This window comes from Salvelinus fontinalis, chromosome 18 (assembly GCF_029448725.1).
Source record: "Salvelinus fontinalis isolate EN_2023a chromosome 18, ASM2944872v1, whole genome shotgun sequence".
NCBI classification, from domain to species: domain Eukaryota; kingdom Metazoa; phylum Chordata; class Actinopteri; order Salmoniformes; family Salmonidae; genus Salvelinus; species Salvelinus fontinalis.
Genome location: NC_074682.1, coordinates 14259324 through 14286320, shown reverse-complemented (window position 1 = coordinate 14286320; position 26997 = coordinate 14259324). Strand labels below are relative to the sequence as shown.

Below are 26997 nucleotides of genomic sequence, written 5' to 3'. Positions count from 1 at the left end.
ATAGGACTATGAGATCTCTCAGCTTAACTTGTTATGACAGAGGAAGTCCATTAAACAAGGGAGGTCTGATACTGTACATCCTGCTGTGGGGTCAAAAGGTGCAGAATGCGTCAATGTGTCATATCAAGTCCAGCAATGAATAGGACAAAACCAAAAATAAAAACTACAACAAATAGTAATTAATGAATTGCCTATTGCATTCATTTGTTGTGGTTTATATTTTTGGTGTTGTGCTATACATTGCTGGACTTATGATTTAACACATTGATGCATTCTGCATCTCTTGACCTCACAGCAGGATGTACAGTATCAGACCTCTCTTGTTTAATGGACTTCCACTGTCGTAACAAGTTTAGCTGAGAGATCTCATAGTCTCATGCCAGGCTATGACAAACCAGCTCTGTTGGTTTATGCAGCTGTACACATAAACTCCATTGTTCATCATTTAGGCAAGTGCATTTTCTTAATTTCTTATATTGGACAATGTTTCACATTCTGGGTAGAGAAGGGTTACATTCTTGTTAACGTCTCTTGCCATAGGCCCAGTACCACACAGCACAAGTAGAAGATGCCTCTTTGTCTGTGGCCCCTCTTCTTAGCCGAGCAGCCTATGGCATCACAGCGGCTCCTATGCCTGAAATGTCAGAGGCTTGTATCTATGGGCTGGGAGGCTAGAAAGCAAAACCCACTGCCTTGGGGCTACGATGAAATCCAGAGCATATCGCTCACTTAAACACACAAAGTCTCTCTTGTTTTCAAGGAAGAGCTGTGTTTCACTGATATGCATTCAGTGTTAGTTTATTCTCAACAGCTTCCACTCTCTCTCCCACTCTGTTGAACACATCATACCTTCATGACACTTACCAGCTGGCATATTCTGAGAAGCATATGTTCTTTAGAGCTTGGTGAGCGCGGGATTGTCCTATTGTTATTTTGCATACAACCTTCCCACAACATTCTGGGAATGGTGCAGAATAGTTGCTTCCCAACGGGCACAGACGTCAATTCAACATGCATTCCACATTGGTTCCACGTAATTTCTTTGAAATGACGTAGAAGCAACGTTGATTCAACCAGTGTGTGCCCAGTGGGTTGGCTTTGGAATATTCCTTGCACATTTAAGAACTTGACAAAAACATTATTTTCTTGGTATTTCATTACTTTAACAGAACGTTTTCTAAAAGTTCAAACTTGGTTACATTTCATTTAAATTTTGATAATGTTCTAGGAACGTTCTCCAACTGGTTTGACACATGGGAATGTTGTCAAATAGTTCAAAGAACGTTAAGAAACCTCTACTTCATCACCATCCCAGATCCGGGAGCAACCTCATCAGTAAAAAAGCTGACTAGCATAGCCTAGCATAGCGCCACAAGTAAATACTAGCATATAAATATCATGAAATCACAAGTCCAAGACACCAAATGAAAGATACACATCTTGTGAATCCAGCCATCATTTCCGATTTTTATAATGTTTTACAGCGGAAACACAATATGTATTTCTATTAGCTAACCACAATAGCAAAAGACTCAACCGCATATTTTCACAATTTTTTTACCGCATAGGTAGCTATCACAAAACCAACCAAATAGAGATATAATTAGTCACTAACCAAGAAACAACTTCATCAGATGACAGTCTTATAACATGTTATACAATAAATCTATGTTTTGTTCGAAAATGTGCATATTTGAGGTATAAATCATAGTTTTACATTGCAGCTACCATAAAAAATATCACCAAAGCAGCCGGAATAATTACAGAGAGCAACGTGAAATACCTAAATACTCATCATAAAACATTTATGAAAAATACATGGTGTACAGCAAATGAAAGATAAACATCTTGTGAATCCAGCCAATATTTCAGATTTTTTAAGTGTTTTACAGCGAAACACAATATAGCATTATATTAGCTTACCACAATAGCCAAACACACAACCGCATTCATTCACCGCAAAGGTAACGATCGCAAAAAAACAGCAAAAGATATAAAATGATTCACTAACCTTGACAAACTTCATCAGATGACAGTCCTATAACATCATGTTACACAATACATATATGTTTTGTTTGAAAATGTGCATATTTAGCGGTACAAATCGTGGTTTTACAATGTGAATACGTAGTCAAAATGCACAAAATTCTCCGGAGATATTTTGGACAGTAACCTAATCTAATCAAATAACTCATCATAAACTTTACTAAAAAATGTACATGTTGCACAGCAAATGAAAGATACACTAGTTCTTAATGCAACCGCTGTGTTAGATTTTTAAAAATAACTTTAGTACGACATACAGCTTACGTTATAGCGAGACAGCGCCCACAATACGGGCGGAAAATAGGACTAAACATTTTCCACAGAAATACGAAATAACATCATAAATGGTTCCTACTTTTGCTGAGCTTCCATCAGAATCTTGTACAAGGAGTCCTTTTTCCAGAATAATCGTTGTTTGATTTTAGAATGTCCTCTTCTCCTGTCGAATTAGCAACCATAGCTAGCCATGTGGCGCAAACGTGCCCAACTTCACCTGACGCAAAGAAAAGAAAACTCCAAAACTCGCAATAAACGTTCAATAAACTGAAACAACTCGGTTGAAAAAAACTACTTTATGATGTTTTCATCACATATATCAAATTAAATCAGAGACGGAGATATCTAACGTGTATACCGAAAGCTTTTCAGAAGGCAATCTGGGGTTCCTTCTCGCGCCTTCGAAGACAATGAAATTTCCATCATCATTCCAAAAGCTCTTGTTCGGCCTCAGATCAAGCTAGACACCCCGTTCCACCTCTCACTGCCTGTTGACATCTAGTGGAAGGCGTATGAAGTGCATGTATATCCATAGATTTCAGGCAAATTAATAGGAAGTGTAACGTTCTGACCAGAGTTCTTATGTGTTGTGCTTGTTTTAGTGTTGGTCAGGACGTGAGCTGGGTGGGCATTCTATGTTGTGTGTCTAGTTTGTCTGTTTCTGTGTTCAGCCTAATATGGTTCTCAATCAGAGGCAGCTGTCAATCGTTGTCCCTGATTGAGAATCATATATAGGTGGCTTGTTTTGTGTTGGGGAATTGTGGGTGGTTGTTTTCTGTGTCAGTGTTTGTGCCACATGGGACTGTTACGGTTAGTTCTTTTTGTTATTTTGTATTGTGTATAGTTTTCATGCATATTAGATCATGGAAACTTACCACTCTGCACATTGGTCCTCCGATCCTTCTCGCCTCTCCTCGTCCGAGGAGGAGGAAGAGCTAGACTGCCGTTACAGGAAGGCCCTGGAACAGAGCCTCGATTTCAGATTTTTCACTTCCTGTCAGGAAGTTTGCTGCAAAATGAGTTCTGTTTTACTCACAGATATAATTCAAACGGTTTTAGAAACTTGAGAGTGTTTTCTATCCAATAGTGATAATAATATGCATATTGTACAAGCTAGAATAGAGTACGAGGCAGTTTAATTTGGGCACGATTTTTTACAAAGTGAAAATAGTGCCCCCCTATTGACAAAAGGTTTTAAGAAACAATGTTCTTCTGTGGGAATTTCAGTACTTCAGCATAACGTTTCTTACAGGTTTCCTCATGGTTCTATTTAAAATCATGTTCTCAAATTGTTCCTAAACGTGAAGAAATCTCCATAAAAACCACAAGAATACTTTAGTAATGTTCAGAATATGTTTTAAGAATGTTATTTAAAAACATATACATTCCATTCTCAGAAACAATAAAACTCTCTCTATCCTCTATCTTGTTAAGTGTATTCAGGTGTGTTGGACGCGCCCACTAATTGGTCACACCTGATCTTAATGTGTGCTTTTTTCCTTTGAAATAGTCTGTTTGAAAACTTAAATCTGTTTTAACAAATGTATCAGCATGTTAAATGTGCAACCAAAGGGAAAAAACTCTGGACCACCTTTACTCCACACACAGAGACGCATACAAAGCTCTCCCTCGCCCTCCATTTGGCAAATCTGACCATAATTCTATCCTCCTTATTCTTGCTTACAAGCAAAAATGAAAGCAGGAAGCACCAGTGACTAGATCAATAGAAAAGTGGTAAAATTACGCAGATGCTAAGCTACAGGACTGTTTTGCTAGCACAGACTGGAATATGTTCCGGGATTCCTCCGATGGCATTGAGGAGTACACCACATCAGTTATTGGCTTCATCAGTAAGTGCATCGATGACGTCGTCCCCACAGTGACCATACGTCCATATCCCAACCAGAAGCCATGGATTACAGGCAACATCCGCACTGAGTTAAAAGCTAGAGCTGCCGCTTTCAAGGAGTGGGACTCTAACCCAGAAGCTTATAAGAAATCCCGCTATGCCCTCTGACGAACCACCAAACAGGCAAAGCATCAATACAGGACTAAGATCGAATCGTACTACACCAGCTCTGACGCTCGTCAGATGTGACAGGGCTTGCAAACCATTACAGACTACAAAGGGAAGCACAGCTGAGAGCTGCCCAATGACACGAGCCTACCAGATGAGGTAAAACACTTCTTTGCTCGCTTTGAGGCAAATAACACTGAAACATGCATGAGAGCACCAGCTGTTCTGGAAGACTGTGTGATCACGCTCTCCGCAGCCGATGTGAGTAAGACCTTTAAACAGGTCAACATTCAAAAGGCCGCAGGGCCAGACAGATTACTAGGACATGAACAGTGAGCATGCCCTGACCAACTGGCAAGTGTCTTCACTGACATTTTCAACCTCTCCCTGTCCGAGTCTGTAATACCAGCATGTTTTAAGCTGACCACCATAGTACCTGTGCCCAAGAACACTAAGGTAATCTGCCTAAACGACTACCGACCTGTATCACTCACGTCTGTAGCCATGAAGTGCTTCGAAAGGCTGATCATGGCTCACATAAACACCATCATTCCAGAAACCCTAGACCCACTCCAATTTGCATACCGCCCCAACAGATCCACAGATGATGCAATCTCTATGGCACTCCACACTGCCCTTTCCCACCTGGACAAAAGTAATACCTATGTGAGAATGCTATTAATTGACTACAGCTCAGCGTTCAACACCATAGTGCCCTCAAAGCTAATCCATAAGCTAAGAACCCTGGGACTAAACACCTACCTCTGCAACTGGATCCTGGACTTCCTGACGGGCTGCCCCCTGGTGGTAAGTGTAGGTAACAACACATCCACCACGCTGATCCTCAACACAGGGTCCCCTCAGGGGTGCATGCTCAGTCCCCTCCTGTACTCCCTGTTCACTCATGACTGCATGGCCAGGCACAACTCCAACATCATCATTAAGTTCTCGATGACACAACAGTGGCAGGCCTGATCATTGACAACAACGAGACAGCCTATAGGGAGGAGGTCAGAGACCAGACCGTGTGGTGCCAGGACAACGACCTCTCCTTCAATGTGATCAAGACAAGGGAGATGATTGTGGACAACAGGAAAAAGAGGACCGAGCATGCCCCCATTCCCATCGACGTGCCTGCAGTGGAGTAGGTTGAGAGCTTCAACTTCCTTGGTGTCCACATCACCAACAAACTAACATGGTCCAAGCACACCAAGACTGTCGTGAAGAGGGCACGACAAAACCTATTCACCCTCAGAAGACTTGGCATGGGTTTTGGAATGGGTCCTCAGATCCTCAAATGTTTCTACAGCTGCACCATCGAGAGCATCCTGACTGGTTGCATCACTGCCTAGTATGGAAACTGCTTGGCCTCCGACCGCAAGGCACTACAGAGGGTAGTGCGAATGGCCCAGTACATCACTGTGGCCAAGCTTCCTGCCATCCAGGACCTCTATACCAGGTAGTGTCAGAGGAAGGCCCTAAAAATTGTCAAAGACTCCAGCCACCCTAGTCATAGACTGTTCTCTATGCTACCACACGGCCAGCAGTACCGGAGCGCCAAGTCTAGGTCCAAGAGGCTTCTAAACAGCTTCTACCCCCAGGCCATAAGACTCCTGAACACCTAATGAAATGGCTATCCAGACTATTTCCAGAATAAGCTACACTGTAGCGGTGTTATTCAAGTCTTATTGAAACATTCAGTGAAAGTTTTAAGGAAGTTAATCAAAAACCTCCAAATAACCATCATTCTGTTCTCAGAGCTTTGATAAAACCAAGGAAAACATTCAAGGAACAAGAGTAAAACATTCTCAGACCTTCCTGCAACCTACAAATAGCGTTCCCAGAACAGGCAAAATGTTCCCTTCTATTTTCAGAGCATTTTAAAAAACGTTCAGTTTTACCTGTCAGTACTATGGCTTCTTTCTCGCAATCAATGATAAACCAAAAGCATATGTTCACACAACTTCCAAGGAACCAATTGTGCTTGCTGGGTTATCTTAACCCTGCATTTAAGATATCACAGTCAAAGGGAAGAAGGGGTCAATAAGAGTATACGTCTCATCTGTGAAATGTTCTAAAGGCACAATATCTAAGATTTTTTTCTGTTGAAGATATATACGCATTGATTTTTGAATTATGTAACTTATACGTGCGTGCCTTATGAGCTTAGTACCTGGTTGTCGAACATCTCATTCCAAAATCATGGGCGTTAATATGGAGTTGGTCCCACTTCTCTGCTATAACAGCTTCCACTATTCTGAGAAGGCTTTCCACTAGATGTTGGAACATTGTTGCAGGGACTTGGTTACATTTAGCAACAAGACAAGAGCAGTAGTGAGGTCATGCACTGACGTTGGGCGATTAGGCCTGGCTCGCAGTCGGAGTTTCAATTCATCCCAAAGGTGTTCGATGGGGTTGAGGTCAAGGCTCTGTGCAGACCAGTCAAGGTCAATTATTCCTCCTCCACCAAACTTTACAGTTGGCACTATGCATTCGAGCAGGTAGCATTTTCCTGGTGTCTGCCAAACTCAGATTTATCCGTCGGACTACCAGATGGTAAAGTGTGATCCATTACTCCAGAGAACATGTTTCCACTGCTCCAGAGTCCAATGGTGATAAGCTTTACACCACTCCAGACAATGCTTAGCATTGTGCATGGTGATCTTAGGCTTGTGTGCGGCTGCTCGGTCATGGGAACCCATTTCATGAAGCTTCTGACGAACAGTTATTTTACTGACAGTGCTTCCAGAGGCAGTTTGGAACTCGGTAGCGAGTGTTGCAACTGAGGTCAGACAATTTTTACGTGCTACGTGCTTCAGCAATCGGCGGTCCTGTTCTGTGAGCTTGTGTGGCCTACCACTTCACGGCTGAGCCGTTGTTGCTCCAATACGGTTCCACTTCTCAATAACAGCACTTACAGCTGATCAGGGCAGCTCTAGCAGGGCAGAAATTTGACTAACTGACTTGTTGAAAAACTGGCATCTTATGACGGTACCACGTTGAAGGTTACTGAGCTCTTCAGTAAGGCCATTCTACTGCCAATGTTTGGCTATGGCGATTGCAACAGGTGTGGCTGAAATAGCCGAATCCAATAATTTGTCAATATAGTGTACTTTGATTGTCTGTTTTTCCAACAACAGTATAACATGACCATTCTTCTGATCACAAGTGACAGACCATACCTTTAACATAGATATGAATTTGGCTATAGCATCTTAACTGTTTTGTCTATAAACTATTATGACCCTGAAAGCTAAGACACTCTGGAATATGGATTCTCCTTCTGTTCCCCGCTATGATGATCACAGGCCGCGTTAGAAGGGAGTGTCACAAAAAAGACTAACACGTCTTCAGGTCTCAGGCAAGGTTACTCATCACATGCATTGATCACCAAACCACCTCGGTTGCACTCTCATTAAATGGGGTGCACAGTTCCTTCTGCTAAACACTAACCCAGGTCTCCTGTGTGCCAGAACATGCAACTTTTCAGGTCAAAGACAAGTTACTCATCGCACAAGCATGGTCACGAAACCACCTGTGTTACACTTCAGCCCCCTTTGACCTCGTCCTTGAAGAACCCCTTCCAAGTCACAGGACCAATGCCTTGGCTTTAGCTCAACAGGCTAACACAGTCTTACACATTTTAGCATTATAATCACTATCCTTGCCCGGAGACTTGAAGCTAACACAAAGTAACACGTCAAACTAATACGTCTTCAGGCCTCAGACAAGGTTCTCAGCACAAACTACGCTCTTTTGATGAGTAACCTTGCTGGATCTTGAAGAATTGTATTAGTGTAGCAGATGGAGATCTGTGAAATTCACGCATCAGCCTGAAGTGTCACTCCTTGAGCAATTGAAGAAGGGCTTTTTCAATAGCAAGTTGGGTTGGAACACTTCAGGAGGGCGGTCACGTGTGTTTGCGAGGCAGAGGTCCTGAGTTTGAGTCTTGGTATGAACTGAATCATTGGCAAACGGTACTCGTTAAGCAAGCAACGTGTCGTCCTTTACATTAACTTCATGAACTTACGTTCTTCACCATTCGGCCATCAGATTTGCCACCAATGCTCATTATAGGACATATCACTGCACTCTATACTCCTCTGTAAGCTGGTCATCTTTGTATACTGTCGCAAGACCCATTAGTTGATGCTTATTTAATAAACCCTCTTAGGCCTCACTCATCCCTATCTGAGATATCTACTGCAGCCCTCATCCTCCAAATACAACACCTGTTCTGTCAGTCACATTCTGTTAAAGGTCCCCAAAGGATACACATCCCTGAGTTGCTCCTCTTTTCAGTTTGCTGCAGCTAGCGACTGGAACGAGCTGCAACAAACACTCAAACTGGACAGTTTTATCTCAATCTCTTCATTCAAAAACTCAATCACGGACACACTTACTGACAGTTGTGGCTGCTTTGCGTGATGTATTGTTGTCTTTACCTGCTTGTCCTCTGTGCTGTTGCCTGTGCCCAACAATGTTTGTACCATGTTTTGTGCTGCTACCATGTTGTGTTGCTACCATGTTGTTGTCATGTTGTGTTGCTACCACGCAGTGTTGTCAAGTGTTGCTGTGTTGTTGTCTTAGGTCTCTCTTTACGTAGTGTTGTGTTGTCTCTCTTGTCGTAATCATTGTTTAGTCCTATATTTATATATGTTTTATTTTTAATCCCAGGCCCCCATCCCTGCAGGCCTTTTGCTTTTTGGTAGACCGTCATTGTAAAAAAGAAGTTGTTCTTAACTGACTTGCCTAGTTAAATAAAGGTTAAATAAAAAATACAATAAATAAAAACGTATCCCTATAGGCTTTAGCTAAGTGGGCTGGCAGGATGATATGGACAAAAATCCGTATTGCGATAAATTGCCTGAATTGATGCGATAACAATAAATTAGACAATATGTTTAGAACATTAATGTGCACCACATTTTTTTTAGCTATCCTTTAAACTACTACTACTAGTTTGATGGTTGAAGCCATCAATTGTCCCGTCCCATTAACAATCAGACATATTAGCAAACTTATTCAATTTCAAACTTGACATTTCTCTAGTACAGGCTACTTATTGCAATGAACGTTATCAGCAAAATGCCTGCGATAAGTTTCATTTGATTTATTAGGATCCCCAATTAGCCGACGCCAATGGCGACAGCTAATCTTTCTGGGGTCTGACACATAAATAAAAAGACATTACAGACAAAATACTTCATAATTTACATACGTTTAACCCCCACGGGACGGTTGAGCTAACGTACGCTAATGTGATTAGCATGAGGTTGTAAGTAACAAGAACATTTCCCAGGACATAGACATATCTGATATGGGCAGAAAGCTTACATTCTTGTTAATCTAACTGCACTGTCCAGTTTACAGTAGCTGTTACAGTGAAAGAATACCATGCTATTGTTTGAGGAGAGTGCACAGTTATGAACTTGAAAATGTATCAATTAACCAATTAGGCACATTTGGGCAGACTTTATACAACATTTTGAACATAAATGCAGTGGTTCATTGGATCAGTCTAAAATGTTGCACGTGCATTGCTGCGATCTAGTGGCCAAAATCTAAATTGCGCCTAAACTGGAATAATACATTGTGGCCTTTCTCTTGCATTTCAAAGAGGATGAGAAAAGAATGCATGTTTGGTATTATCTTTTCCCAGATCTAATGTGTTATATTTTGAAGTTTGTGGAGCTCCATGAATTTCACATTTCCACAAACTTCAAAGTGTTTCCTTTCAAATGGTATCAAGAATATGTATATCCTTGCTTCAGGTCCTGAGCTACAGGCATTGAGATTTGGGTATGTCATTTTAGGCATCTATCAGTTGCACAGAAATGTCAGTACATACGCACAACAAGTAGGTCACATGGGGGAGAGGAGTTGTGCTGTGAGGTGTTGCTTTATTTGTTTTTTGAAACCAGGTTTGGTGTTCATTTGCGCTACATAAGATGGAAGGGAGTTCCATGCACTCGTGGCTCTGTATAATACTGTATGTTTCCTTGAATTTGTTCTGGACCTGGGGACTGTGAAAAGACCCCTAGTGGCATGTCTGGTGGGGTAAGTGTGTGTGTCAGTGCTGTGTGCAAGTTGACTATACAAACAATTTGGAATTTCCAACACATTAATATTTCTTATAAAAACAAGAAGTGACGCAGTCAGTATTTCCTCAAGAGAGACTGGCATGCATAGTATTAATATTAGCCCTCTGATTACAATGAAGAGCAAGACGTGCGGCTCTGTTCTGGGCCAGCTGCAGCATAACTAGGTATTTTTTTGCAGAACTTGACCATATGACTGGACAATAATAAAGATAAGATAAAACTAGAGTGTGCTGGACTTGCTTTGTGGAGTGTGGTATCAAAAAAGCATAGCATCTATTTAATACGGACATATCTCTCCCTATCTTTGCAACTATTGAATTTATATATTTTGACCATGGCAGTTTACAATCTAAAGTAACACAAGTAATTTAGTCTACTCAACTTGTTCAACAGCCACACCATTCATTACCAGATTCAGCTGAGGTCTAGAACTTAGGGATTGATTTCTACCAAACACAATGCTCTTAGTTTTAGAGATGTTCAGCACCAGTTTATTACATTCCAAAACAGACTGTAACTCTTTGTTAAGGGTTTCAGTGACTTCATTAGCTGTGGTTGCTCATGTGTTTATGGTTGAATCATCTGCATACATGGACACACATGCTTTGTTTAATGCCAGTGGCAGGTCATTGGTAAAAACAGAAAAGAGTAGAGGGCCTAAAGAGCTGCCCTGTGGTACACCACACTTTACATGTTTGACATTAGATAAGCTTCCATTAAAGAAAACCCTCTGAGTTCTATTAGATAGATACACTACATGGACAAAAGTATGTGACACCCCTTCAAATGAGTGGATTCGGCTATTTCAGCCAAACCCATTGCTGACAGGTGTATAAAATCAAGTACAAAGCCATGCAATCTCCATAGACAAACACTGGCAGTAGAATGGCCCATACTAAAGAGCTCAGTGACTTTCAACGTGGCACCATCACAGGATGCCCAACCTTTCCAACAAGTCAGTTTATCAAATTTCTGTCCTACTAGAGCTGCCCCAGTCAACTGTAAGTGCTGTTATTGTAAAGTGGAAACAAAAACAACGGCTCCGCCGTGAAGTGGTAGGCCACACGAGCTCACAGAACAGGACCGCCGACTGCTGAAGCGGTGGAGCAGTGGAAACACGTTCTCTGGAGTGATGAATTACGCTTCACCATCTGGAAGTCCGATGTACAAATCTGGGTTTGGCGGATGCCAGGAGAACGCTACCTGTCCCAATGCATAGTGCCAACTGTAAAGTTTGGTGGAGGAGGAATAATGGTCTGGGGCAGTTTTTCATGGTCCGGGCTAAGCCCCTTACTTCCAGTGAAGGGAAATCTTAACTCTGCAGCATGCAATGACATTCCAGACAATTTTATGCTTCCAACTTTTTGACAATGCCCCCATGCACAAACAGAAATGGTTTGTCGAGATAGGTGTGGAAGAACTTGACTGGCCTGCACAGAGCCCTGACCTCAACCCCGTCAAACACCTTTGGGATGAATTGGAACGCCGACTGTGAGCCAGGCTTAATCGCCCAACATCAGTGCCTGACCTCACTAACGCCCTTGTGGCTGAATGGAAGCAAGTCCCCGCAGCAATGTTCCAACATCTTGTGGAAAGCCTTCCCAGAACAGTGGAGGCAGCAAACGGGGGACCAACTCCGTATTAATGCCCATGATTTTGGAATGAGATGTTCCACGAGCAGGTACCCACAAAGATTGTACTTTTTGGAGAAATGTCCTCTGGTCTGATGAAACAAAAATACAACTGATTGGCCATAATGACCATCATTATGTTTGGAAGAAAAAGGGGAGGCTTGCAAGCCGAAGAACACCATCCCAACCGTGAAGCACAGGGGTGGATGCATCATGTTGTGGGAGTGCTTTGCTGCAGGAAGGACTGGTGCACTTCACAAAATAAATGGCATCATGAGGAAAGGAAAATTATGTGGATATATTGAAGCAACATCCCAAGACATCAGTCAGGAAGTTAAAGCTTGGTCGCAAATGGGTCTTCCAACTGGACAATGACCCCAAGCATACTTCCAAAGTTGTGGCAAAATGGCTTAAGGACAATAAAGTCAAGGTATTGGAGTGGCCATCACAAAGCTCTGACCTCAATCCTATAGTTAATTTGTGGGCAGAACTGAAAAAGCGTGTGCGAGCAAGGAGGCCTACAAACCTGACTCAGTTACACAAGCTCTGTCAGGAGGAATGGGCCAAAATTCACCCAATTTATTGTGGGAAGCTTGCGGAAGGCTTCCCAAAACGTTTGAACCAAGTTATACAATTTAAAGGCAATGCTACCAAATAGTAATTGTGTGTATGTAAACTTCTGACCCACTGGGAATGTGATGAAAGAAGAAAAATCTGAAATAAATCATTCTCTGAACTATTATTCTGACATTTCACATTCTTAAAATAAAGTGGTGATCCTAACCGACCTAAGACAGGGAATCTTTACTAGGATTAAATGTCAGGAAATATGAACAACCGAGCTTAAATGTATTTGGCTAAGGTGTATGTAAACTTCAGACTTCAACTGTACATAGAATAGTATATGTACAGCAATAGTTGAATCGGATGGACTTGACTAGAATGCTGTATATACTCTACAGTCATGGCCAAAAGTTTTGAGAATGAAACAAATTAAAATTTTCACAAAGTCTGCTGCCTCAGTTTGTATGATGTCAATTTGCATATACTCCAGAATGTTATGAAGAGTGATCAGATTAATTGCAATTAAAAGTCCCTCTTTGCCATGAAAATTAACTGAATCCCAAAAAAACATTTCCACTGCATTTAAGCCCTGCCACAAAAGGACCAAATGACATCATGTCAGTGATTCTCTCGTTAACACAGGTGTGAGTGTTGATGAGGACAAGGCTGGAGATCACTCTGTCATGATGATTGAGTTCGAATAACAGACTGGAAGCTTCAAAAAGAGGGTGGTGCTTGGAATCATTGTTCATCCTCTATCAACCATGGTTACCTGCAAGGTAACATGTTCCGTCATCATTGCTTTGCACAAAAAAGGCTTCACAGGCAAGGATATTGCTGCCAGTAAGATTGCACCTAAATCCACCATTTATCGAATCATCAAGAACTTCAAGGAGAGCGGTTCAATTGTTGTTAAGAAGGCTGTCAAGAAGGGCAGCAAAGAAGCCACTTCTCTCCAGGAAAAACATCAGGGACAGACTGATATTCTGAAAAAAGTACAGGGATTGGACTGGGATATGGGATATGGCTCTGAATATATGACAGGGATATGGCACTGAATATATACAGCAACACCTCCCCCATAAGCAATCCTGTCTCTGGGATATGGGATATTATTGTATTGCTGCTGCTGTATTATCAAATGAATTATCTAAATGAGTTTCAGAAATGGCTAATTTATGAATGTTGTCTGATGTTAGCAAGTTATTGATTTCATGAACCTTATTATTGATTTCATGAACCTTTCTAAGGCGACATATATTCATATTAAGTGATCGGTATGGTGGTGTTGATCATTTTTGGTCTATCATCCCAGCTCTACTAACACAGTTCTTGACATGCAGGAGACCTGGTTCGAACCCAGTTAGTGTCAAGAGCATGATTTAATAAGGAGTGGAACGGCTATCCTTAGAAGGGCCATGACAGGGCTTTTCAACTATATTCTTATGTGGGCCATTTTTGTTGTTGTGACACTCCCTTCTAACACCACCTGTGATCACCATAGACGGAAATAGAAGGCACGTCCATGTTCCAGAGAGTCTTAGCTTCATAGCCACTTCTCTTCAGGAAAAACATCAGGGACAGACTGATATTCTGAAAAAAGTACAGGGATTGGACTGGGATATGGGATATGGCTCTGAATATATGACAGGGATATGGCACTGAATATAAACGGTTCAAAAAAACGGTTCAAATGCTAGAGCCAAATTCATAGCAGGAAAATAAATTAAACATGCCACATTGGCTTCAGAAACCGTCAGAAGCTTCTGATGACCACAGTGAGTGTTTGATTCTATCTGTTCTCCTCTACCTTTCCTGCCTGGCAAAGTACCAGGATGTTGTCTCTGGTTTGGAAACTACCTTTAGAGAACTGAATTTGAAAACTGATTCTGAATGCATCTAAGTTGAATATATTTTTTTCAAAAACAATTTCTGTTGGCACTGAAATCGCTTCATATTTCTGCCTGGCCGTAGGGCACTTCCCCTGTGTGTACTTCACCTCTCTATCGCTATCTGGAAGGCCTCTCCTCCACTCCAAGTCATGGTTTCCAGTAATCCCAACAAAGATGTCATACTGTGAGAACTTTAGATAACGTTCCATTAAGAGTCTCATTTGGTCACTAATGTGGTGTGCCTGAAATGTTTCGAAGAGATCATTACCTTAATGTCAAATAGAACTTACCCAAAACGTGGTTACCATGTTCTCAGAACATAAGTCATTAATGATCTAGACATGTTTCATGGGAAAGTTGCAAGAACATTAATGTGTACAAGGGTACAAGGGTTAGGAAAATATTCTATCAATGTCCCACCAAACATACACAGAACATAAGATATTCATGTTCTAGACACGTGAACATTGCAAGAACATTTGTGTCCAAAAATAAATCAATACACATCACGTCTTATTACTGTTGCCGAGCCAATCAAGGCCCTGATTGGCGAATTACTGATCGATTCACAGCTCTTTTTCTGTTTTCCAGGTTAGGGATACTCATACGCACAGTGCTTATAAGATACAGTGTTTTCAACTTACATGTTTGACACACTTTGACATACACTTTGACAATTACTAATGTTCAATTAGTAATTATTATTCAACCTATCCTGGGATTTGAACTTATAGCCTCTTAGTTCACAGTAGTTATTTCTGCTATTTATGGGCTTTCTGTGTAGTTGTTTAATTTTGTTCAATGTCATTAAGACAGGCATATTAGGGTTTCTTCTGGACAGGGCATAACTATCACTAGCCCAATAAACACGTCCTAGAGATATACATTATTGGGAGAGTGGCTAGGGAATATTCTCCTAACCCTCAGAATACTGGACACATGAATGTCCCATAAAAGTTGCCTAGAGCATTACTGTTGTAACCACGTTCTAGATAAGTTCTGTTTGGCATTAAGGGAATGTTCTCCTACCTTTAACAATAAAACATGCTAAAAAGGTTCTCAGAATGTTTTATGTTACCCTAACTAACGGAAAACTGGACACTCAAACATTAGGGGAACATTACGGATAACATTATGGGTAAAATCGCTCTCCCTAGATCTGTTAGATGGGCTCTCTATGTTTAGGGTTTAAGAGAGTATGTTAATACATCATGTTTGTGAGAGGGCTATTGATATCGCTTTATCTCATGTGAGGATCCTCATCAATTTGGACTCATGGCTAAGCAGTTCGTTCGCCAACTTCGTCACCTCATTCATAGACCACATCTGTGGAATTGTTCTGAGAACTGGCACTTTTAGCCTCATCCTTTTGAATGCTCCTCTAGTCAGTTACATAAGTATGTAATTGGTAGTATGTAATTCGGAAATATGCATGTCCCGACAAGAAGTTTAGTGTCTTGTATCCTCATCTCTTTGGATTTTTCTGTCAGAGAAATACACATTTATTGGTGATTGGCAAATAATGTAATTATCTTCTCCCAAGAGTATAAATGTGCATTCTCAGTTTACACTTAGACCCATTCAGAACAATGTTGGTCCTTTTGATGTAATGGTGTACAGCGTTGAACAGGTTGTCAAACAGAAGTTCCTAGATTAGAAAAGGACATTCAATGTTAATGTTATGGATCTCCATTTTTATTTTCAAGGTTCAGGTCTCTTTTTTAAAGGTTATTTCTAAGAACTACATCTCAACTAGTGTAGCATATGGTGTTTATGGCTCAAAGTGCAAGTAATACCATATTATGTGAAAGCAATGTCTTGCAGCCCCCTGTATGGGCTTAAGGGTGCAGGGAGTTTTTGACAGGTAGATAGAGAAGAGAGTCTAATTACAAATATTAAGTGCGAGAGGGAGGAGTTGTCTGCAACATTAGACTAGGATAGGCTTAGTTACAGCGCTCTGCACAGTTCTCTGCAAAACGTATTATATTTTACAAAAATTCATGCCACTCCATTTAGTATGATATGTTACTTTACGTTAGATAACATTACATTGGCCTACGTAAATCCGGGACACTCAAATGAGTATGATATATTGCGTTTGGTATGAACATAGGTTACGTAAGGCAAAAACAAAAGGAGTGTGGTTGGTCAGGGTGGATGGGTTGGTATATAACGCTTGTCTAGCAAAACAAAGGTTGCGTTTTGAATCTCATCATGGACAATATCAGCATTTTAGCAACTTTGCAACTACTTTCTACTTTTTAGCTACTTTGCAACTACTTATTATGTTAACTAACCCTCCCCCTAACCTAACCTTAATCCTTTAACCTTACTCCTTAACCTAACCTTAACCCTAACCTTACCCCCTAGCATATCACACTAAAGCAGTAGAGCGTAATATATCACACTAAAGCAGTAAAACATAATATATCATATTAAACAATCAAGACGTAGGATACTATACTTCCTGCAATTCGTATTATATTGTACGACCACTATTACATTAGTAAGCTAATGTAATGTAACCTAAGATAAAGTAACATTTCATACTAAGTAGAGCCCCATAGTGGAGGTGTCATTATACCCATAAAACCTAGCGGTCAAACAGGAAATGGTACCAATCGTTTTTTCCACCATTCATTTTTCCCATAGGGAATTTTAGAAACACTTAAATAAGTTATGTTTGCCTTGTGGATACAGGCAAACCCGTGTGGCTCAGTAGGTCCCGTGTGGCTCAGTTGGTAGAGCATGGCGCTTGCAACGCCAGGGTTGTGGTTTCATTCCCCACGGGGGGACCAGGATGAATATGTATGAACTTTCCAATTTGTAAGTCGCTCTGGATAAGAGCGTCTGCTAAATGACTTAAATGTTAAATGTACATGTACACGCAAATATATTGATAAAAGTCACCTTGTCCTAGAGAGATTTACACGGTAATCAAAATGTCACGCCAGAGTAAGCCTACTCGAAACACAGCCGTTATTGGAAGTGTTTCTAAAATCCCCTATGAGAAAAATGTATGGTGGAAAAACGATTGGAACCATTTCCTTGTTTGACTCCTAGGTTTTATGGGTATTATGACACATACTGTGGTACTCTATGGAAGGGCATGGATTTTAGTAAAATAAAATGTGTTTTGCTCGGAGACCAGATTGCTCTGCATCACAGGTGTTGGCTCCAGGTATGACCCCTGCAGTTTTAACTAAATGACTGCCCCAGAATAATGGGCCAGCTTTGTTAGAATAGAATGGTCAGTTGTGAGCTTAACATTTCTCGTAGTGGATTTTAGGGAAGATTTTTGGTACGATTTGAGAATGTAAAGATTTTTGTAACAATTTTGGTAACACACTTAATACTAAAAATGTATAAATGAATAGCTCTATAAATGATCTAATAATTTTTTTATTTTTTTTTTGCTTTGTGGAAATCCCAGTTGGCACTCTGCTCATAGAGACAGACCAAAATATGTCAAAACAAATGATCTTCCTATACAAGGGTGTGAGGATGAGATAATATTCTCGGTTGATAGGGATCTCAACTGATTTATATACAGTACAGTTAGCCCTTGTGTTAGATACAACTACTTACAGTGTCTTTTATTTTTTCATATTTTACATGGTTTTGGAAACATGAATGGGCACGTGTCTTCTGAAAGCCAGATAAACTGTAACAAACTTTTCATAGCAGGGTTGACCTTTATTGGCATACAGGTCTAATGGTCTAGATCAACTATTAAACTGTATTGACATATATTCATCTTCCTAATTAAACAGTAACATTTGTTTCTGATAATGTCATATTCCAAAGGTGTCAAACCAGCAGTGATTCTACTTTTGTGCCATGCCTGTGATCCATTTTAAACTGAATTTGTGATCCCCTAGTCATTTTAACCCTAGTCACCTCTTAAGCTGCAGACTAACTAGGAACTGGCTATGACTTAGTAGACTAGTGGATCCTGGCACACCATTTGGGAACCACTGAGACTAGGTTTAACACGTAACACCAATCCGAAAGTTGGTAGTGGGATGGTCTGTTCTAAAAATCCTGCTACATTTTTGGATTTATCTTTTTGTTATGCAATGTTTGTAATGGAACAGTGGTGTCAATTGTATTCCGGGTTCTCAGAAAAAAATAATGTTTTATACTAGATGAGCGGAACTAAAGATGAAACGTTAGTTAGCCGTGAGCGAGTTTCAATTTGGAAACTAGTAACCCACTAGCAGAAAGAGTCCTTTGTGAGACGGAGATGTTGACGTCAAATGAACGCTGTGAAGACATAAATTCATAGTTTAGCTAGAACAACACAACATAGAGATGATGAACCCTGGTATCCTCCCCGTCTCCAAACTTGTATAACTAATGAGGGGTTTGCCTTGAATAAGTTAAACTGACCAAGCCTGTCCTCTTGTTTGCACATGGTAGCCTTGTATCCACACAGTTGACTGTCCAGACAAAAGGGATATCTGATACATACTATCATACAAATTACAATATGTTGGAGATGCTTGAATACAGCCATTACCAGGTGAGTTTTACCATTACCAACTGTTTTTGGGGGGTTTGGTTTTCTATCAGTATGCAGTATTACTATCAGTGTTAGTGTCACTTGTATTAGTATATTGTCATATTTATGTATGTATTATATTTGTACAAACATAAATAAATGCATTGTATTCATGACAGTGCACTGTATAATTCACTGTCACTGAGTAAAAGAGAGTAAGGGGCATTTAACTAGAGGTTGTGATTGAAAAGGTTTGGTTTATTGTTTATGATTGTACAATCCATGTGTTGATCTTCAGTCTGAAGATCAATCCACAGAATCTCACAGACCTTTATTGTGAGACATTTTACAAAGAGCAAAGCCACATTTCACTGGATAACTATATGTTTCCATAGGATAAGATGGTCTACCCCCAGGAACCTCATTACCGACACTGAACAAAACTAACTTTGGAAGAATTTTCCGCCGTCTTCCAACGTCTCTCATTTCCCCCCACCAAGGTGCAGACCCATCTGGAGAACCCCACCAAGTACCACATTCAGCAGTCTCAGAGGCAGCAGGTGAGGCAGTACCTGTCCACCACCCTCGGGGGTAAGCCTGGCAGCCAGGCCAGCAGCCTGCAGTGCCACAGCCAGCCCCCGGAGCACGGGATGCTCCCCGGCCCAGGCAGCAGTGCCCCCAACAGCCCCATGGCCCTACTGACCCTCACCTCAAACTGCGAGAAGGAGGTAGGCATAAAAGAGAGGACACAGAGATCCATGCATATACCATTCCCACTGGTTTTTCATTTTGATCTCACAATGGATTTATAACTATTTCAGGAATATGGCGAACTGGGTACAAAATACATATAGATTTCTGGTACATCTTTCATTATTTTAATACAAATCTGGTACTTTAGGTTGGTTTATAATGTTTTTGTTTTATTATTACAGATGGACGATGTCATTGATGACATTATTAGCTTGGAAACAAGTTATAATGATGATATTCTTGGCTTTATGGACCCCGGACTCCAGATTACAAATACAGTAAATTTACATCCTTCCCAATACAAACAACTTTTTCAAATGTTAAGTGCAATAGCAATCACTCTAATCTAATCAGTACAACACATTTACTGAAAAGGAACTACAGCTTTGCATGCTTTAGAATATCAATATCTTTCTGACATGTTGCATTGCAATCATTGAATGTTCTGTTCCTTTCCTCAGCTCCCTGTATCTGGTAACCTTCTGGACATGTATGGAAACCACGGACTTACCAGCAGTAACTCCTGCCCTGGTAGTTTATCCAACATAAAAAGGGAATTCTCAGGTACGTTTTTGGTCTGCCGAGTATAACCAATTATTTACACGACACCATCAGCAAAGCATCTCCATATTAAATATTGGCAACGATGTCAAATCACAAATATATCTTTTTAACTTTGTTTATGAAACCATCGTAGTGATATACCAATAGTTTACTAATAATATACTAATACTAACAGTTAAAGAAGCATAAATGCGTCAATATTGTGTGCAATTTGTAAAATGCATAACATACTGTTAGCTATAAATAAATAAAAAACTACAAATAATTTACCAATACTCAAGCTCCTGGCATGATGAGCATACTTGACAAGACTGCATCCTGTGGCCAGTTTGACAACTACCAAAGGCCTGAGGGCTTCCCTGTTGGTACGTTGTCACTAGATTTTCACATTTTCAAACCATTGTTTATTTCCTTTTTTGAAATACATGATTAAACTGTTTTCATGGTGGCTGACTAACGTACCTGAACTAAAATGTCAGTGGGGATTCAGATTGGATATTTTTGTGATATTAAATGCAGCATTAAAGGCAGTTATTTACAATTGCCTCTGTAAAGTAGTTTGTGTATATTGACAAATTAGATCTATGTATCAGTAGAAATGTAGTTAAGATACCCAATGGGTTACATTAATGGTGTTTAGCTAGAAAAGGGTTGTAACCATCTTGAGTATGTACGAAATAAGACACCTTCACTTGTCACTCAAAAGTGTTTCCCTTCCGTCCAGAAGCTGAGGTCCGAGCGATGGCCAAGGAGAGACAAAAAAAGGACAATCACAACTTAAGTGAGTTTCTTCGGCAAAGAGGAGTAATCAGTTATTTGGGATACATTGGTATTTTCTCAAGTGTTGATCTTCATGTGTCCTCAAATTATATTATAACTCACTCCTTATTTTCTGCTTTTCTTCACCCTGTAGTTGAACGAAGAAGGAGGTTCAACATCAACGATCGAATCAAAGAGCTTGGAACCTTGATTCCTAAGTCAAATGATCCGTAAGTAGCCCAGTTTATCGACCAAAAATGTTGGCGTCCTCCAGAGGACATACGTGTTCATGCAGTTTAAGGGTCAGCTGCTTAGTTGCTACACGCTGACTGTAGACTATTGTCCCCCTGCGGTCCCCTAGGGACATGCGCTGGAATAAGGGCACCATTCTGAAGGCCTCAGTGGACTACATCAGGAAGCTGCAGAGGGAGCAGCAGAGAGCCAAGGAGCTGGAGCTTAGACAGAGGAGGCTGGAGCATGCCAACCGCCATCTGATGCTGCGCATACAGGTACGCACCACCAGAGGAAGCCAGTGAGCATAGCACAAGGGCACATTGAGAAGAAAAAAAGTTCTACTTAAATCCTCTGGAAATGTATAGCCAGTATAAGTATCTATGTGTTCTTGTGTTTTCTGTGTGTCTGTGTAGGAGTTGGAGATGCAGGCGCGGGCTCATGGTCTTGCGGTTGTGCCGTCCTCTTCCCTCTGCTCCTCTGAGCTGATGGCCCGAGCCATCAAGCAGGAGCCCATCCTAAGAGACTGTCCGTCAGACCTGTACCAGAAGTCAGGCCCCGACATGTCCCCTACCACCACACTAGACCTCAACAACGGCACCATCCACTTCAATGACAGCCCATTGGATGCAGGGGAACCAGGGGCCTATGGCTCCAACAAGGCCTCCACTAAACTGAAGGACATAATAGACAACACCCTGTCACCCATATCATCCCTTCTGTCCTCAGTGTCTCCAGACGCCTCCAACAGCAGCAGCAGGCGTAGCAGCAGCTCAAGCATGGAGGAGAATAATCATGGTTGTTAGCACTGCCCACAAGCTCAAGTCACACTCACATTTTAGCATATTGTTATTACTGTTATTGTTATTACTAGGTTCTGCTATGATCTATTCCATGAGACACTTCTCTGCTGGCATCCTAAGATGTCCTCCAGCTTTCCTTACCTTGTCTACAGACATTCTGTCTTTTGCTTTGGCTTGTTTTACAATGTCATTGTGTTTCTGTCTGGAACCAAATCTGACGGTTCAGATTAGGCTACTCTACTCCTAAACTGGCTGCTGAGATTTACTGTAAAATAAGATTAACTTTTCATGGGTGAATTATTTGAGAGGAAGTGCACAATAACATGACAAGATTTGATATTTTTTTCATATCATGACTATTTGTTAAATTAGAGTTTAAAACATTTGTTTATTACAGTATGATATCATACAGAAATATATATTTAGTTGAATACTTTGTTAATTAACTGATAATAACATTGTACTAAGCATTCAAGATGAGCTAAGACTTGTTACCCTTAAATTAAATTCAGAAGCAATGGTTTGAAAGCCACAATTTTATTTTTGCGAATAAGGAACAACTTGCAGGAACAATGAATGCCCTTTTAATGCCATTGTTTTTGTTTCCTACATGGCGATAGCTAAAGTGAAGATATTTGTACAAAACGACACTGTAAATATAAAAATGGTGTGATTATTTTTAATTTTTGTAATGAATAGGCCTTTACTTAAGTATTAAATTAAGGGAATCCATTTTATTTTGATTCCCCTGGCTATTACCATATAATTTGCATCTGTGCTCTTATCCCATACAAAGTTGTAATGGACATGAAGATAATATTTTGAACAGTTCAAACAGATATTTAGCTCAGAAGGAGCACCTGCCAGCATTGTTCTTGTATGTCAGAGTGCTGAAATACTATCCCTAATATTACTTTATAATTACTAATATTATTTCCTAATATAACTTTCTATAAGACCACTATATGGTTGACTGTAGGAGCTATCCCATTTATAAAATAATGTAGTTGATGTAACCAACACATTCCCTATTTCATGTCTTCTGAGTCCCTTATCTGACCTAACCTGAATATTAATGTTATTTATTGTGTTGTGCCACTCAGTTCTCTACTTGCTCTAATCATGTGGTTGCTGGACCCGTGTACGAGGGTCAGAGGTATGAAGTGATTTTTTGTACTGTCTATCATTGTGTTATCGTAGGTGGCAGGCAAGCTGAAAACATTATACAGTGTAGATTCAGTGGAGCTCTGGAACAAGTGCCTTTCATTTCAGAAAAGTTAGGGGTAGTGTAGAATGCATTTACTGAGCCTCAATAGACATATTTTGTACAATATTAAAGTGCATTGTGCTTTAAAAATGTGTTTGTAATTATGTATGTAAGACAAAAGTGATTAAGTTCTGAAAAATGATTTAATGGAGAAGAAAAAGTGACATTAAAAACATCAATAGCAATACAGTCATAAAAAACATACAGTTTTGATGAAAATCCCTTTTTGTAATGTAGTAGTAAAACTGTGAGAGGTTGGTTTTGTTCAATATGACAAGACAGGACATGCTATTTCCAATCAAATCAAGTCAATCTGAAAAATCAACAGCACCATCAAATATCATCTACAACTATGAAAAGCTGTTGAGCATTCCAGATATCATGCAGAAATGACACATCCCTGTTTCACTCATTTCAATCATTCAACATAAATCATCTACAGCAATACAAAGTATTTGGACCAGTTCCGGTCACTGTAGTCGCTGCTCATCACACCACTTCTCAAACGCTCTGTACAGAATTTCATCACCCGTGTCATTGAAGATCTCTGCAGATGGAGAGAGGAACGGGATCGTTAACACCATCTTTGAAAATATATGCATTTTTTATCTCTGTTAGTGTGCTGAACTCTGGTTGACAAATTCATTTTTATCTCCTTACCTGCGTGCCCTAGGCCAATGGGTAGAGGCATCCTGACCAGTCCACCAGAGTGCTTCAGCCTCTCACAAAGTGAGTGCTGCACCAGTGCCAAAGTAGCGTCCTGATGCCACACAGGCAGCTCCAGCCCCACCATGCAGCCTATAATCCGCAGCTTTTCTTCCTCTGTCATGAGGCCTCTCTCACGGGCCACATACACCATGTAGGACATATCGATGTTGACCGCCTCTCCGTGCAGCAAGGATGGGAGCACCTTCTGCAATCAAGAGGGTCAGTGTTCAGCGTTTAGTACTATATCCATAAACCACTCTCTAGTCACAAGTCACCTTTTGGACTTGTGAGTAAACTTGACACCATGCTCATTTGGCATAGTTACACTCAAAATTGAACAAGAGGTGACAAACGTGACAGGGTGACATAATGGTTCAAATCCAGTTACATGCGGTAGATCATGTAAATATTTGGCTTTGTGGTTATTTAAGCTGCAGAAGAACATAATTGATTCTACTGTACCATTTCCAGCTCTGGGCTGATAATGTGACCAAAGTCTACCAGTCTGTCCAAATCGTCCTCCCACAGGTTGGGGGCCAGCTCCTCTAGCATGGCTTCTATGGCCACGCGTGTGGACACGGAGGCAGCGTCTTTGTTGTCACCCTGAAGACGGCTGTCAGACTGGAACTTGGAGTCCAACAGGAACGGACCGTGGGTCTCCAACAGCTCAAAGAGACCTCTGTGTTTCATCAAGGCCATCTGTAGGGCATACGTTTATATTACATTTACATGAAATAGTACATGAATCAGATCTACAGAGCCAAATGAGCATTACCATATTCTCTAAGACTGATGTAAGTATATTGCTCTCTACAGTATAAAGTCAGATAGTACATTATTGTTTCTTAAAGCTAGAATCTGTAGTTGTTACATACATTTTTGGACTTGTATAAGTATATATACCCATTGATTTTTTTAAAGAATATAACTTATAAATGCTTCATGAGCTTAGTTCAACTGTCGTAACCCATCAGAGCCCAAAATGCAAGCTCCAATGTTTGTAAACAATGTAAATATCAACAAACACTGTATAGCCTCAAAAAATGGTTAAAACTATAAGTTTGATATCATGGATGGTCAGTCCTTGCATCCATAGCCGGGTCTATGAATTTACGAGTGGTTACATCCCTCAGCTTTTTACCAAAACACAGGCGGGGTGGCCGCTTTGTTTTTGTTTAAATTAAGGATTCTATTTTTAAGTTCATGTACAGTCATATATCCAATCCATATGTGTTGCTGTCAGGCATTGCTACTCTACCTTTAACATTTCGGCCAGCCCATTGGAGATGTGTCTTCGGGAAACAGTTTGAATGAAGGACAGGTCTAGGAAAGCAGCCACTGGGGGGATGTAGCCACCCAGCTTATTTTTACAGTTGGCAAAGTTCACCCCAGTCTTTGCCCCCACGCTGGCATCGACATAGGAGAGGAGGGTGGTAGGGACACGGATATAGGGAGTGCGTCTCCTGTACAGGGAAGCCGCCAGGCCCACGATGTCCAGGCAGACCCCTCCGCCAATAGCAATGATGGGCTCTGTGCGTCTGTCCAGGGAGAACTTATGGACCTCCTCCAGGATCTTCATCACCAGCTCCATGGACTTGTTTTCCTCTGTGGTGGTCAAGGGCAGGATCCTGTAGAGAACATTACGAGCCTCAAAGTAGTCTGTGAGCTGGCAGCCATAGAGGTTGTAGACGGTCTGGTCCATGACCACGAAGCGCCTCAGGGGCTTGGTGCTGATGCTGCTCCTCAGGGCCTCCTGTTGCTGGGGGTCCCTGATGTGGCCCAGGAGCAAGGTGTCGTTGCTGGGGTCCAGCAGGCCCAGGGACTCAATCACCTTGTAGGTGAAGACGATGGGACTGATCACTGTCCAGGATGTGCCTTGCTCCGTGGTGCTCTCATAACTGGAACATGATGTATTTGTTTTGAGTTGCCAGATTGTACAGTATTGTACAGTATATGTTTGGAGCACAAAGCCTGGGAGTAAATGTAACTACACACCATTTCACTTTTCTGTGGTGGTAGCTAAATAATGTGGAAGAAATGTGTTTGCAAATGACTATGATAGTGTTGTCTGGCTGGGTAAACATCGTGTCAACTCTTCACATGGTGAAAGAAATATTCACTGTATATCACTGTCTAGTGGATCTAAGAAAGAACGAATTTAGATGTATAAACCATAAACCAGATTTGTTATACCTTATAACGTATTAATTCATTTTAATCAATTGCAGACCTTAATTATATTTTAATAAAAGTTTCTACTCACATTTTGGCAGCTGATACGCGACCTTTCAAGTTTTTATTAAAATTCTTTACCGTTTTGCGATTCCATGTACCATTGACTTGAACTAAATGAAACTCGTTATTCTTTACCACTGCAATATTGTGGCATTGCAGTGGCTCTTCCACATGTGCATTCCCGGTGATTGCAACATACGACATCTTATGAATTGGAAAACAATGCGTGACAGATGTGGAGTCAAGAAATAGAGCATCATGTCCATCTCTTATTACTGTCTGTATATATACTCGCCACTCGACAGAAGATCACCAAGGGAGGAGCTATAATGATCAGTGTGCTTACGAAAGTGTTACCAAAACCCTGAAACGGTTCAAATGTAGCCTACACGGACCTTACACGTGGCCTCACGTGATCGGTTCTTATACAATTTGGTTCAGTGACGTAAAGAAGGTAGAGATTTATGTAAAGAGGGAATTACATTTTTTTTATATAGAAAATATTTAGGCTGCTTAATAAAATATTCACTGTAATTAATTGCAAGCAGCTTCTGACTCCACATCAATACTTTAATACATGTTTAATGTGTAATTGCATGTGATCACACATCTATATCTAAGTCAAGTCTTTAAATTCCCTCAA

General features: G+C 40.7%; 2 protein-coding genes across 2 annotated transcripts in view; one reads left to right on the top strand and one right to left on the bottom strand.

The window, feature by feature from the left end:
• Positions 1–23579, top strand: part of LOC129815019 (microphthalmia-associated transcription factor-like) — a 32752-nt gene extending 9173 nt beyond the window's left edge. Inside the window, exons 2-9 of the mRNA XM_055868276.1 lie at positions 19531–19762; positions 19970–20065; positions 20249–20351; positions 20633–20716; positions 21076–21132; positions 21265–21340; positions 21472–21619; positions 21758–23579. Of these exons, the coding sequence (XP_055724251.1) occupies positions 19531–19762; positions 19970–20065; positions 20249–20351; positions 20633–20716; positions 21076–21132; positions 21265–21340; positions 21472–21619; positions 21758–22147 (1186 nt within the window). The 3' untranslated portion in view covers positions 22148–23579. The remainder of the gene's footprint in view (positions 1–19530; positions 19763–19969; positions 20066–20248; positions 20352–20632; positions 20717–21075; positions 21133–21264; positions 21341–21471; positions 21620–21757) is intronic.
• On the bottom strand, positions 23536–26718 carry LOC129815018 (2-epi-5-epi-valiolone synthase-like). Its single transcript, XM_055868275.1, has 5 exons — positions 26383–26718; positions 25378–26017; positions 24582–24818; positions 24072–24324; positions 23536–23958 (listed from the first exon to the last, which is right to left on the bottom strand). Exons 1-5 carry the CDS (start codon positions 26556–26558, stop codon positions 23882–23884), a joined length of 1383 nt encoding a protein of 460 aa, XP_055724250.1. The 5' UTR covers positions 26559–26718; the 3' UTR covers positions 23536–23881.
• Positions 26719–26997: the final 279 nt, after the last annotated feature.

Coding starts and splice junctions, on each gene's coding strand:
- LOC129815018 (XM_055868275.1), bottom strand. CDS start 26,558: ATGTCGTATGTTGCAATCACCGGGAATGCACATGTGGAAGAGCCACTG. Junction 26,018..26,382: donor CGCGTATCAGCTGCCAAAAT/GTGAGTAGAAAC, acceptor ATCATGTTCCAG/TTATGAGAGCACCACGGAGC. Junction 24,819..25,377: donor GGCTGGCCGAAATGTTAAAG/GTAGAGTAGCAA, acceptor TATGCCCTACAG/ATGGCCTTGATGAAACACAG.